Source organism: Meleagris gallopavo, chromosome 11 (assembly GCF_905368555.1).
Source record: "Meleagris gallopavo chromosome 11, MGAL_WU_HG_1.1, whole genome shotgun sequence".
Taxonomy (NCBI): domain Eukaryota; kingdom Metazoa; phylum Chordata; class Aves; order Galliformes; family Phasianidae; genus Meleagris; species Meleagris gallopavo.
In genome coordinates this window covers 23,202,062-23,216,811 of record NC_139414.1, presented here as the reverse complement: position 1 = coordinate 23,216,811, position 14,750 = coordinate 23,202,062, and the positions used below count along the sequence as shown (strand labels likewise).

Sequence of the window (14,750 nt, the reverse complement as noted above, 5' to 3'; positions counted from 1 at the left end):
TTTTATTATTCTCCTTTTTATACAGTTGAAATTTTAAAGAAGATAGACATTCCTTCTGTCTTCATTGGGGAAGCATCAGCTAATTCTCTTAAAGAAGAATTTACATATGAAAAGGGGTAAGTTATTTTGTGACTTGATTTGCTGTTGATTGCACTGAAATGTGTACTAATCCTGGTTGTTGTTTTTCTTTTGTTGTATTTATTCTTTAATTCACATTTCATTGTTTTCTAACATTTCTAGAAACTGTTATCTTTTTCTCTACAGTGGCCACGTTGTGTTGATCCCAGAGTTCAGTCTTCCTTTGGAGTACTACTTAATCCCTTTTCTAATAATAGTAGGGATCTGCCTTATTCTCATTGTCATATTTATGGTAAGTTCCTCTGTTTAGTAACATCCTTTCTCACAAACAGATAGTCATAGAATTGTCACTTACTGAAGTTAAATTAGGTGATATAGTAAAGGAGCAGTGAAAGCTTCGTGTGCTGTATGTAACTGTACTGTTGTTACCTGTAATTCTTTATTGTTCTTAGTATGATAATCAGAGACTTTTGGAAAAGGAAAGTCAGGAGACATTAGGAGGTTCTACCTACTGTGTAACTGCTTACAGAGAACTGGCCTCACTGGTACTCATATCACTGCACTTTTCCCTTTTCACTCCACAAAGAACAGTGTGCGTTCTCATACACTGAGTCCCACTTTGCTAACCTGGTGTTGCTTAATTAATATTAGTCTCACTGTTCCACAAGACGGGTCTCGCGCTGTTTTTTCGCACAGGTATAGTAATAGCCAGCAAGCTCAGAGCCTATTACAGTATACAGTATATATCTTGCAGCATATATGCTACCTACAGAGGATCTCAATTGGGCACGTTGCTAGCAGGAGCAGGGAGGTGATCATCCCCCTGTACTTGGCACTGGAGTACTTTGAGTACCATGTTCAGCGTTAAGTCCCTCGCTACAAGAAAGACATGGAGGCCTTCAGTGTGTCCAGAGAAGAGCAGTGAAGCTGTGAGAGGTCTGGAGCACAAGTCTTAAGAGGAGCGGCTGAGGGAACTGGGATTGTTTAGTCTGGAGAAGAGGAAGCTCCAGGGAGACCTTATGGCTCTCTGCAGCTCCCTGAAAGGAGGTTGTGGCAATGTGGGGGTTGGCCTCATCTCCCACGTAACTGACAATAGGATGAGAGGGAATGGCTTCAAGTTGTGCCTAGGAGGTTCTGGTTAGATATTAGGAAAAAGTTTCTTCTCTGAAGGAGTAGTCAGGCACTGGATTGGGCTGCACAGCAGGTGGTGAAGCCACCGTCCCTGGAAGTGTTCAATAAACATCTAGTTGAGGTACTGAGGAACACAGTTTAGTGGGGAAATATTGATGATCGATAGATGGTTGGACTGGGTGACCTTGGAGGTCCTTTCCAACCTTTGTGATTCTATGGTTCCATGATCTCTGCCCAAATTGCGAGATTTTTTAATTCTTTTGATTAAAAAAAAAAAGGCATCAATTGCTCCATAAAATTTTCTTGAAATATTTCTTTCTGTGTTAGTGTTGCTTACGCTACCAGTTGTGTATTTGGTTGAAATTCATGAGCACGTTTGGAGTCAAAATCGTGGCAGCTCTCAAAAAACCATGGAGAAGTGATCAATTAGAGAAAATGTAAAATCCACCAGTGTTTTCACTGACCTTCTGACCTCAACCATTCCTCATTATCCCACAAGACTGATCTTTAGAACTGCAGGTGCTCCTCTCATCCTGAAGATAGCAGTTTGCCACAGCAAATGTGTGTGGTAACTGCTGAGTCCCCACCTGAACCACTAATGGAGCACCTGGGGAAAGGACCCGGTGAGCCCTGGGAGCTCAGGTGAAGACAATTCAGTGGTGTGAGTGGAAGGGGTGCAGCCTGGCTGCACCTCCCTTAGCCTCCATCTAAGGGCTGACTGCCACTGGGGAAGGATCTTTTTATGGAGATCCCTCCTTTGTGGAGTTTTACCCTGTGAGCCTAGATCTTTGGAGACCAGTGAGCAATCCTTTTTTTCCTTCTAGCACCTTTCTGTTGCATTAGTCCCTTTGTCATTACATCTCTTATATTACTGTTCCATTGTGTTGACTTTCTGATTGTAACAAGATGCAGTATTAAAAATATTGCAGGGATGAGACAAATTTCTAAAGTGTTTGCATTCAGGGCACAAGTGATTTCTCTGAGCAGAAGCCATAGATGCAGATTCTCTTAAACTTAGCTTTTAAGAGCTTAAGAGCTGGACTTTTTTTTTTTTTCTTACTCTGAATTAAAACAATCTTTTATTTAATATGTGACTTTGAAAGTTGTGGTATCCTATTGATACAAATTCTGAGTAAGTATAAAGGGAAGACTACTTGTGCAATGTGAAATAAACATTTCTGTAATATCAGTGTTCACTGTGCTTCTGTCAGCCACAGTTTAGCCACTTGTCAGCGTGCTTGCCTTGGTTAAGGCCACTTTTTTTGTCATATTTGAAAAACAAAGTCATGTTACATGTCAGGATTAGAAACTGAATGGAAATGGGAGTAAGGACTACTAACAAAATGGAAACAATTGAAGTAAATCTCTACCCTGTTCCCCAGACTGCAGTGTAAAAACAGGACTGATGAACATGGGAATAATCCTCGAAGAGAACTCATCATAATTTAAAACTGCTGTTAGCAAAACTAGTCAAGCTTTATAAATTTCATTTAGCCCTGAATTATGCCTCTATGCCACTATACCTCAGTAGGAGATTGCAATAATAGCCACTATTTCATAGAGAGAATATTATTCTTACTTTCTTCTTTTCCAAAGAAACTTCTGTATATTCCCTTTCAAGTGCTGTGGTAATCAGGGATGTCCTTTAGGCTTTGTTTGTCTTCATCCTTGAGATGAGAGAAGAGGTGATTCAGCTTGAGCATCAGTTCCTTTTTTGACAAAGGCTCTCAAGTCAAAATCTTTACTGTTCTTTTGTTGTTCTGACTTACCATTCACACTGTCTTCCTCGTGTCTCATGTTTCCAGATCACAAAATTTGTGCAAGACAGACACAGGGCAAGAAGGAATCGGCTGAGGAAGGATCAGCTGAAGAAACTTCCCATACACAAATTTAAGAAAGGCAAGTGGATTGTTTTTTTGGTCTAATTAGAACATACAAAATTAGAATACAAAAAATCCGTAATTGGGGGATTTTGGAGATAATTTTGAGTATGTGAGAAATAATAATGGAGTTTGGGTGAAAGTGCACACAAAAAGGTATCTTGACCTTGCTCTCACTGGAATAGAGTTCTAACATTTTCTCAGCAGAAGTGGAGTGGACACCACACGTGTGCTGTGGGTGAAAACATTTCACAAAGTCTGTACAGAAATTCCTCAAATCTTCCTTGCTGCTCTCTCTTTAACAATGACAACAGCAATCAGTCACTGTGCTAGATTATACCTGTAATTTATCTAGAATTGGATAAAAACTAATGGTATGTAAGATTCCTGATGCTATAGACAGTGTAAAAGCAAAGCTGTCTCGTGGGTTTAAATGAACTGCTTTTCCAAAGGCATGTTCCTTTCATTCAATTGCAGTACTTTTGTGAGGGCGAGTGATTCAAATTGAGTGCCAAAGTTTTTGTTATTGTGATTCTTAATTATTTGTATTCAAGACAGAACAATGAGATAAGAAATAAATCTGTAGCAAGTTTATTTTATTAATTAAATTTTTAAAATGTCCTGCGTCATTCTCTGTAGCAGTCTGTTGGCTTTTAAAAGTAGAAAAAATTATATTGTTTTAAAATCTTACCATCCAGTTGCTTTTATGAATGATCTATTACAACCTATGAGAAGAAAAGCTGGAAAGAGTACTGAATTGATTTCTACGTAACACATGTCAACAGGGATTTGCCCAGGCATCAATACCACATTAGAGGATATGCTTGGATTCAAGGATAGAACTGCTTACCATTCTTTGCCCTTGATAAAGCCACCCTGCATTATTAATAACGCTGCTGTCAGTTTGTGCAAAGCAGGTGTTCAGTTTGAGTGGATGCAGGTTTCTGTATGTTAGCCTCATTTGAGGGGAAAAAAGCAAAAAACCAACTGGACCCCAAAAAACCCTTAAAAGTGATAATGCTATAATGATCTGTTGCTACGGATTTAAAATTAATTCTGAAAAAGATTATCATGAGCCAGTGAATATTAACTTTGCTTCCTCTTAGTGATTCCCTCTGAAAATTAATTGTAACAAAAATACAAAAAAAAAAAAAAAGAGAACAGTAGAAAAGAAAAATCCAAGAACAAGAAATCCATCAGTATGTGGCTTCGAGAAAGTCATTTAATGTGTTTGTCAGATAATCGTGTGCATGTGTGCAGTGCAATAACCATCTCAGGATTATATGACTAAGTAGCAAGTGCATGAAAATAACTTACTTGGTGTTTTCCTTATGCTTCCTCTTTCTTTTTGCTGAATCTTTCACAATATGAATTGTTCAGAGCTCAGTTGGTCGTAAAGCGAACCTGGCTTATCCAAGTAATGATTGCATTCAGTGATTTACATAAAACAGAACAGAAAGCTTCTGTACTTTCTTCAAGAGTTTCTGCACCTGGCCTATGTTAGTATGAGCAGTTTTGCACAGAATGGTGTCAGCACAGTTTGCATAATACTGTGGGCAGTTCCATGCACCACAATATTGGAAGGGCACAAAGCTATTAGAGCCCAAGGGAGGGCTACAAAAGTGGGAAGGGTCTGAAGGGCAAGGAGTGTGAGGACTGGACTGGTCCCTGGGTTTGTTCAGCCCAGAGAGGATGACACTGGTGGCTTCATGGTGGCCTGCAGCTCCCTCCTGTTCCTCAGCTGAGGGCAGTGGGCATGGATGGGCTCCTCAGGGCAGCAGGTCACAGCCCTGAGCTGCAGGAGCTCAAGGAGCATTGCACGCTATTCTCAGATGTGATATTTTGGTGCTATGTGGAGTCAAGCTGGGCTCTGTGGTCCACGTGGGTCCCTTACAGCTCAGGATGTTCTGTGATTCTGTGTTAATATTGATGGACGTGATTAAGTTGGGTCCTAAATCAGCCTAAAAAAAGTGTTTAGAAAGCACTATTATTCTCTCAAACAATAATTATTCATCTACTGTAAATTATTTAGTGTTAAGTAATTTGGTGTTTGAAAGTTCACAGAATGACAGGATTGCAGGGATTAGAAGGGACCTCAAGAGATCGAGTCCAGCCCCCCTAGCAAAGCAGGTACCTACAGTAGGTTGCACAGGTAGGTGTCCAGGCTGGTCTTAAGTATCTCCATAGAAGGAGACTCCACAGCCTCTCTGGGCAACCTGCTCCAGTGCTCCGTCAGCCTTACAGTAAAGAAGTTATTTCTGATACACTGCTGCTAGCTAGAGTAGAAGCTAAAAAAGCATCATGTAAAATCATTAAGTGACTATTTCCCCAATTGGCTCCAAAGCACAATTACACTTATGAGCACTTGCAAGTTAAGCTTAAGTTAACTGCTTATGAAAATTCTCCTGACTTCAGTGCATGTTGTTAATTCATGTGATACTTAAATTACTTACAGTCCATGTAACGTAATATAGATATATCCTACTCGGAAAAACATGCTTTGGCATTTGGACAAATTTGTGTATTCTGTGGGCAGTGGAGTACAGCAGACACCCGCTAGGTACCAGGTAAACATCCTAAACATCCATACTTTGTGAGAATATATTTAGTTTGACAGTGTGCTGGAAAGAAACAGATATTTGCCAAAAAGAAGAAAGGACTGCACTGAATCAAAAAATGGTAAATGTTTGCATCTTTTTAAAAAGAAAGATATTTGCTCTTCCTACTGATTAGCTCTACTGAGATGAGCGTGGAACTGAACTTCTGAATAATGATTTTATAAATTATTGTGGCAAGTGAATTAACTATATATGCAGTTGAGTTTTATCCTCAATACTGATGTCACAGAAGATTCTAGGCACTTTCATTGAAAGCTAATAGATAGCTAATAGATGTTATACCCTGTGGTTTCTATAAAGTTCTTTGTATGGGATTTTGGAATTGCTATACCCTCAAGACTTGGAGCTGTTAAGTGTTTTAAGTCTGAAATAAGAGCTTAATTTTGGGTAGTCAGCCTTGTGTGTACATTGGGGGGAAAAATAGCTCTGTGTGTTGGGGGATGAGCTGCTGGAGAGGAGCTCTGCAGAGAGGGACCTGGGCGTCCTGGTGGACGACAGGTTGGCCATGAGCCAGCAGTGTGCCCTCGTGGCCAAAAAGGCCAATGGCATTCTGGGGTGCATTAAGAAGAGCGTGTCCAGCAGGTCGAGGGAGGTGATCCTCCCCCTCTACTCTGCCCTGGTAAGGCCTCATCTGGAGTACTGTGTCCAGTTCTGGGCTCCCCAGTACAAAAAAGACAGGGATCTCTTGGAAAGAGTCCAGCGGAGGGCCACAAAGATGGTGAAGGGCCTGGAGCATCTCCCCTATGGAGAAAGGCTGAGTGAACTGGGTCTGTTCAGCCTTGAGAAAAGACGACTGAGAGGGGACCTGATCCAGGTTTATAAATATCTGAGGTGTGGCGGCCATAGCGGTGAGGCCAGGCTCTTTTCAGTGGTATGTGGAGACAGGACGAGGGGAAACGGCCATCAGCTGCAGCATAGGAAGTTTCGCACGAATGTGCGTAAGAACTTCTTCACGGTGAGGTGACGGAGCACTGGAACAGGCTGCCCAGGGAGGTGGTGGAGTCTCCTTCTCTGCAGATATTCAAGTCTCGCCTGGACGCCTACCTGTGCGACCTGGTGTAGGGAACTGCTTTGGCAGGGGGGTTGGTCTCGATGATCTCTAGAGGTCCCTTCCAACCCCTACAGTTCTGTGATTCTGTGATAAGTAATAGGTTGTATAAATAAATGTTTTTTAGCAAAAACATACTTGAGTATCATGGCTGTTGAGTATTCATGTGCATGTCTTTGTGTGTGGATTGATAGATGTAGAAATTGAAGAAATAATGGTCAGTAGTAGTATCTGAATGGATTTTAAAGATCTGTTCCAGAGTAATTACAGTTCTGTAGTATTCCTAAACTGATTTTTTTTTTTTTTCCCTGCAAATGGGATTATAACTGGTCTAATTACTGTTCATTACTGACCCATTTGCCTGATTGCACAGTACAGTGTAGGCTTAATAAAGAAAACTGCCAGAGTCTTGGCAGATTGCGTTTTGGTGCTCATCAGCAGACAACTGTGATAGATATGTGATGGATAATTCTATTTCTGAAAACACTGTATTTATGTCAAGTAAAAGACTTTTGTTTCATTTGCAGTTTATTTAAGCATGATACATAGGTTGCTCCAGAAGTAATGCTTCCTATTTATTTCCATGGAAACTGCAACAGACACAAAGAACACAATAATGCTTTTTGATAGAGCAAATTCTCAGCTACAAAATGCAACTTGTCAACATAGTCACCACCACTGGCAGTGCAAATTCACCAGTGATTAACAAGAACCTGCATGCCTGCTTGTGAAAGTCTGCAGCAGCAGAGGTGACTGCAGTGCAGTCATGAGGTGGAACTTGGAAGTTAATTTGGAAAGTAGCGATGAAGGCAGTGAGACACACAGAAAGTGTACAGGCCTCAGAGTGCTGAGGAGGCTCACTGCTGCGTCAGCTTTGCCTTCCTACCCTAAGCCAGGATCAGGTAATGAAGCTAGAGAAATTCAGCAGATGGACTTCAGCTGATGAGTTTGGCAGGTGCAGGTGAAGCCCTTGGGCTCAGAGCCCGTTCGAACCTACTGTGCAGTAAAAGAAGCCTTGTGAAGTTGGGATGAGGTAGGCCTGGCTGGATACAAGGCCTCGATGAGAACAAGGAAAATGTCTTTGTTGCAGTTAGCCAAAATGCTGTCAGATTCCTGGCCTCTGTGCTTGAGAACTTGAGCCATAGGCCTTGTTGAGAAAACAGTTGCTTTACCATGGTCATTTTTTCTGAACGTGTGTTGTTGCACAGTAACTGTAGGGGTTGGATGGGACCTCTGGGGGTCGTAAAGTCCAACCTCGCTGCTAAAGCAGGTTCTCTACAGTAGGTTGCATTTGCCAGTGAACAAATCTCTCAGGCGTGCCCTGGGATCTCTTGGGCAGTATCTGGGGTGTCCATCGTTTCAGCAGAGTGGGTCGTATATATCATTGGTGCTTCCCTTTGCTACTGAGTGAGTACCAGATAATGTGGATGCAGACATGCCAGTACCACATGTGGAGCAGATGACTGCACTTGTGACGGGATGTATAAACATGCATTGGATCACCTGATCCTGGAACTAGCCTGTCCCTCAACCAAATGTGTGTTAGTCAAGTGATAAGAAAGCTTGCAGCTCTGTTTGTTGGCACATGCTTCTGGTCATGTGACAGGGAGGATGCAATGGGATGATGGGCTGAGCCAGCCTAACTTCTTTCTGGCACCCTGTGATTTGGGCATCTCCGCGTGGGCCATTGTCAGGGGAGTGCAGCCCTGGCTCGCTGCTGCGGTTCTGGACTGTGTTAGCAAAGATCATCTGTCTAACGCGCTTATGGCGTAGTAACAGCATATCCATACATGCAGGTGGAATAAGTTATGCTGAAGTTTCTGTTGCACTACGGTACCTCCACCAAGCAACAGTGAAGTTGTGGGATTTCATTTCAGAGCTAAGGAGAGTGATAGTAACATGAACACTGTAGAGTTCACATCTGGAAGGCTGTGTTGAGCAAATGCCCTCGAAGGTGAAGAAGGGACTGGAAAATCTCTCCTGTAAGAAAGGCTGAGACTGGAAATGCTCAGCCTGCAGAACAGCTCATGAGAATACCTCCAGTGTGAATACATGAAGGGAGGGTGCAGAAAGATAGAAACGGCTCTTTTCAGTGGTGCCTGGGACAGGAGGACAGGACAAGTGTTATGTAAATACTGAATTGGAATACTCAGGGCACACATGTTCTGAAGAGAATGTTGATGCTGAGACTTGGTGTGTTTTACAGCTTTGTTTGCAATTAACTTCTGTGTGAAAGAGACATTAACTGCTGCTGTAAATGGAAGCTTCGGAGGGCCAGCATCTTCCAATTGAAAGGATTTGGGCTGATAAGAGACCATATTGTAAAATCCTTTAAAAGGGGGAAAAAAATGCTAAAAATTGTTTACAGTTTGGTCATATCATATGCCACAGCACTACATAATGTCAGTACTGACAACATTGTATCTAGTGGCACAATGATGTAAACTCTCTCATATAACTAAACAGCTTTTATTTATTTTGCTTTATTTTTTCTCTTAAATTTCTCTTTATTTTTTCACTAAAATGTTCTGAATAAGTTATTAGTACCTGTGTGGTAACATGAATCCTAAATTTAAATAATTTCATCTTTCTTTTAATAAGAATGATTGACTGTTGCAGAGAGAACACTTCTCCCAGTTGAAAACATTTTTTATTTTTATTTATGTGATGGGAAAGTGAATGAGCTGTAGCCCTAATAAGGGAATACAGATAGTAAATTAACAACGTAGCACCTAAGAACCTGCCCCTTGCAAGGACAGGAAGAATAATGAAACAGAAAGAGAACCTATTTGTGCATGTTGGGAAAGTCCCATTGCAAATCTTCTGAAGTTAAAATGATTCTCATATGTGCTGTAGGAGACGAATATGATGTGTGTGCCATTTGTCTGGATGAATACGAGGATGGAGACAAGCTCAGAATCCTTCCGTGCTCTCATGGTAAGCAGCTGCACCTCAGGTCTGGTGTTTGCATTAAAATAACTATCTAAAATGCTGTGTCTGGAGATCTAGATTTGTAATATTTATTTATTTACTTACTTATTTTACTGAGTATGGAAATTGGGAAAAGAGTGAGCTTTTTTTTGTTGTTGTTGTTTTTGAAAGGAAAAAGGGGCTAACACTACCACTCTGCATTTTTCTCTGGATGTGTATATGAAAAAAATGTTGAGCTTGACACTGTCCCCTAAATGTCTGTATTGAACAGGGAAGCAGATTCTGGAGTTCCCATTTACATACATAAAAGTAGGCTTTCACTTTCTCCAGGACAATCAAACCATGTAACTTTATGACTGGTGACAGAGAGGCTGAATGATCGGATATAGCCTGTCCTCAAGCCATGTAGAGCACTGCCTGGGCTGCACTCAGAACTCAGTGGTGGTGATTTTGTCAAACGTGGCCCATTGCAGGACTGCTGTCAGATCCATGCAGTAATGAGTCTTTGCCTTACTGCTTAGGTCCTAGATCTTCACCTGTTAGGTGTTTTGTACATAAGGATGGGCAGTCCAACTGTCAGAGAATTTCTAAGTAAAATTCTCAGTTGTGAGTTAAATTCTATAATGTTCCTTTTTTACTTAATCTGCTAGATTTCTGTTTCTGTTAAATTGTCCTTCTTAATTAGGTAATAATTACACGTTTTTTGTTTTCTAACAGCATATCACTGCAAGTGTGTGGACCCCTGGCTGACTAAGACAAAAAAAACGTGTCCTGTTTGTAAGCAGAAAGTGGTCCCTTCTCAGGGGGACTCTGACTCTGAGACAGACAGCAGCCAAGAAGAAAACGAAGTATCTGAAAATACCCCCCTGCTTAGACCATTAGCCTCAGTTAGCACTCAGTCATTTGGGGCTCTGTCAGAATCACATTCCCATCAGAATATGACCGAGTCCTCCGAGTACGAGGAAGATGACAATGACAATATTGATAGCAGCGATGCAGAAAATGGAGTGAATGAAGAAAGTGTAGTAGTTCAGCTCCAGCCCAATGATGAAAGGGATTACAGAGTGACAAATACTGTTTGAGACTACTCGTGACGAAAAGTGAATGAATAAAAGAGTTCTTGAGGCTATACAACACAAACGTTTATGTAGGTAATACATTTTAATCCACCTGGTTTCTTCAGTAGGAGCGGTTTATGTAGTTGTTCTATGGTTTGTTTAATCATTACAGGTAGATTTATTTTTGATTCAGGTATTCAGTCACGCTTTGTCTTCTCAAGACAGTTTAACTGGACTCCACAATGCTAATGAATAATGCTAATAGCATATATCGATAAAAATCTCACACAGGCTACTTCAGACGTTAGTATCTGCTGAAATGGGATTTAGATGGAAACAATTTTGTAGCTACAGCTGGGTCATACTGATAGCAGTATTTATTATGCGTACGGTATGTGTTACCCCTTCAGCCCAACAAAAGTCTATTTGCATGTTTGTGTAGAGTTTTCCTAAAAATTGTCACCGCTATCAAAAACAAAACGTAGAACAGGTTCTATATGCTGGTCTATCAAAAGAAAGCAGAAGAGATTCCACTTTCATCATAAAGTAGTGATTCCAGATAATTCTTTGAAGATTGCCACGATAGCTGAGTGTAAGCTGTCCTGCTGAGCAGTTCGTAGGATAAAGAGACTTAGAATATATGTTTAGTTTAAAGTAGTTCACAAAATAAGATCCATTGTTAACACGTTAATTTAGCTTTGTTTGCTACTGCGACGAATGGTCTGTTTGTTCAGTGATGATGTGGGAGCTGGGGGAGGGGGTGACTAAAACAGAGGAGGTTTTGTTCCACATAGAATTTTAGGTAAGTATTCTATTGATCTTCAACTCATATACCTCTTACTGAAGAGCATTTTATGCTACGTTAGTCTGATAAACTGTGTATATAGGCAAATTGTTCTTTTCAAATACCTGATTAACAAAGCTCAGTACTTACCAGTGTATCATGAGAAAAGTAAATTATATACAATGCCTCTGTAACTATGTAGAGAGAAACAAAACATGTATAATCCAAATGCAGAGTTTTTTTTATATGGCCTTGAATAAGGAAAGCTTGAAAGAATGTTAATAAACATGTTTTCCACTTTAAGTATCAAAAGGAATTTATTTAACTCTCACATTACTTAAATCCATTCTGTATTTGCCTGTCTTTACTGGCGTGTGCAGTTGAAGTATTTTTAAAGATCTGTGGTGTGCAATTGTGAACATCCCTTAGTAACACTGACCTGCATTTACCGTGTGTCGCAGCGCAGAGCTGCGTGCTGATAACACGCCGTGCAGTGGGACTGGGCTGCAATGAAAACCTTAATGTTTGCTCCTTTATTTGAGGAGAAGCTTGAATCAGTCCAGGTCTGTATGCGTAACCTGGGGGGGGAGGAAGACCAGAATACTGCTAATATTTTCTCCTGCCCATCACGCTGACACCTTTACAGCTGAAGTGTGTTCTGGAGGTCAGAAAGCACCAAATCCCAAGCTGAGGAGATGACAGGTGAGATGCTTCGCTTTATTGTTACTGATCTAATAGACAGCATGGCTGTGTGCCTGCCTTCCTTAAGCCTACCAATGGAAATCAATTCACAAGGACTGGTAAAGAGCAGAGAGTTTATTTTTCAGAATGATGCACAGCAAAAGGATAATAATGGAAAAAAGATTGATCTTCAGACTACTGCCACTAGCAGTTTATCCATGGGATAAAGACAAACTGTATTGCAGTGTAAAAAAACTGCTTTGTCTTGCATGTGTCTCTGGTCAAATATCAAAGCTGACTTGTGAAAATTTTCTGTGCTGAAAGATGTCTCCTAAAGTAAGTTCCTGCTGTTACGTGTAATGAGTGCATGTGTTTACTCAGAACCTGAAGAGATGCCGAACCGCCAACAGAAGTAAACTTGGTAGTGTGCGCCATAGGTAACCCTGGTTACAGTATTTGCTGTGGTGACAAAAAGTAAAAGATGACTTTTTAAAATCAGTTTTTACCTGCTGCTCTCCCTCCTATACAGAGAAAATGCGTGCAGCAGGCAGTAATGTTTCTAAACTGTCCCATTTCCTAATGGTATTCATGAAATTTAATTTCAGCAGGCCTTGGTAGTAAATGTTCTAATGATACCCTTCAGCCCCTACCTTGCACCGCAGATAGTTTGTCTGTTGGCAGTGAGAAAGTGAATGAAAAGAATAGCACTTCCTTACAGATGCTTTGGAAGTCTGAGAATCTCTGCATTTCTAAGTAGAATCTATGTGTTTCAAGAAAACTTGTTGGATAAATCTGTCTCAAAAGGTGGGGCCTGTCCAAATGTCCAAACCTAATGGAAAAGACAAGCACAGATTTGTCTTCGGACTATGACCTACCCCATATCAACATGAAGCAGCACTGGTTCCTCACCATATGCCACGAACAGCTGACCCCAGTTGTTGGAGACGTTTTCCTTACGTGAAGCCTATCCATCAAGTTCAGCCTCTAGCTGTCCTCTGCATAGCAACGTGGTGCTTTAAAGAAGTTCATTCTTGGTCACCTGGTTAAAAAAAAAAATTCTAGCAAGTAGTTTATAACTGATGTCTGAAGCTAAAATATTTAGTGGGGCCTTTGAAGCATTTAATCTGTATAAAACAGTACAGTATCAACAGTTATCACAAGATAGTTACACTGTGATCGCTATAAATATCTTCAAGTCTGCACCTAACTTTGCACTATGTAACATGAACAAACTTCTGAAAAGGAGGCAAAGAGAGAACAGGAATTAAGGCTTTTTCCTGAATGGAAAGATAACTGCTCCCTGTTGGAGGTAGGAAAAGTATGGTAAAAAGTGGCTGGGGGAAATCACAGGTGTCTTCAACAGGTCTCAAGGAATGGAGAAAAGATGGAGATAGCAGAACAACCCTGTCCCTGCACTACCAGTAAACGACAGCGTGGAATGGTGGAAGGGTGCCTGGGCAACCTCTGAATGAACAGTAATGATGGGCCTGCCACGTGTAAACACACCAAAATACTAAAAGAGACAAGCAGTTCCTTCTGCGGTTCAGAATAGTTGGATGTTTCTATTCTGAATTCTAGCAGAATTTGAAATAAAAAAAGATGAATCTATTCTTGAATCTATTAATCTTACAACAACCAGTGGCTAAGTCTGAGTGGGTGGTGTAATTAAAACCTGTGAATGATTAGGGCACAGAAAGTGAGCACACTGATATTTATCTTCCTAAGTGTATTTCAGATAAAGTAAGAGACTGAAATTCCAGGCTGTTCTAGTCAAGCTTTGTAAAGCGCTGATATTCTGCACATAAATTCAGCTTTCCGTTACCTGTGTGGGGTGTGCTGGCAGAGGCACAAGGAATTCGGGGAAGAAGGAGAAGCTATGAGGAGTTGAGGCAGTAGGAATTACCTTCCTGAGTCTGAAGGGACTGAACCACTTCAGAACTACCCTTTAAAAAAAAAAAAAAAAAAAAAAAAAAAAAAAAAGCCCCCAGACCTTTAACGCAATTCTGCCTCTTCTCTGCATGGATTTAAGTTTAAAAAAATTGTGCATACTAATCTGTTTTTGAAAACATAATTCTAACATAAGTTCTGTTCTCTTATTCAAGCCTTGAATAACAACACATCAAAGCTATTGAAGGAAAAAAAAAAAAAAAAAGGAGGTTGTGCTTAGCTGCCCTATGGCTGGGAACTGCTGACATAGGAAAGATGCAGTACTTCTAAAGCATGTGGACAATCCCTTTGTGCAAAATGGCAGGTACTGTAGAACCACTGATGTCTGGGAGCTTGAGAGCGTCACTGGTAAGTGGCAGAGCCAGAACCTGCTGAGGGCAGTTGTCTGTGACTTCAGCTTCTAAAAAACAGTGACTAGCAAGAACTAAAAGGAACAGTTTACAAGCACAAAAAACCGTCACCATTTCTGAATCCTTTAACTAATCCTGAATGGTGAATTGTGAGAGCGAGTGGCTGTACGCATCGCAGCCGTTACCTCTGAACTGGCATTGAGTTACAGCACAGGAGCTGGCGGGCTGCACCCTGGGCGGCGCA

At 40.9% G+C, this 14,750-nt stretch overlaps 1 protein-coding gene across 2 annotated transcripts in view; it reads left to right on the top strand.

Moving 5' to 3' along the window:
- Nucleotides 1-11,840, top strand: part of RNF13 (ring finger protein 13) — a 28,309-nt gene extending 16,469 nt beyond the window's left edge. For both annotated transcript variants that reach the window (XM_085233390.1, XM_085233391.1), the window contains exons 6-10: nt 26-116; nt 265-370; nt 3,015-3,108; nt 9,612-9,692; nt 10,404-11,840. In XM_085233390.1, coding sequence (XP_085089516.1) covers nt 26-116; nt 265-370; nt 3,015-3,108; nt 9,612-9,692; nt 10,404-10,768 — 737 coding nt within the window. In that variant the 3' untranslated portion in view covers nt 10,769-11,840. The remainder of the gene's footprint in view (nt 1-25; nt 117-264; nt 371-3,014; nt 3,109-9,611; nt 9,693-10,403) is intronic.
- Nucleotides 11,841-14,750: the final 2,910 nt, after the last annotated feature.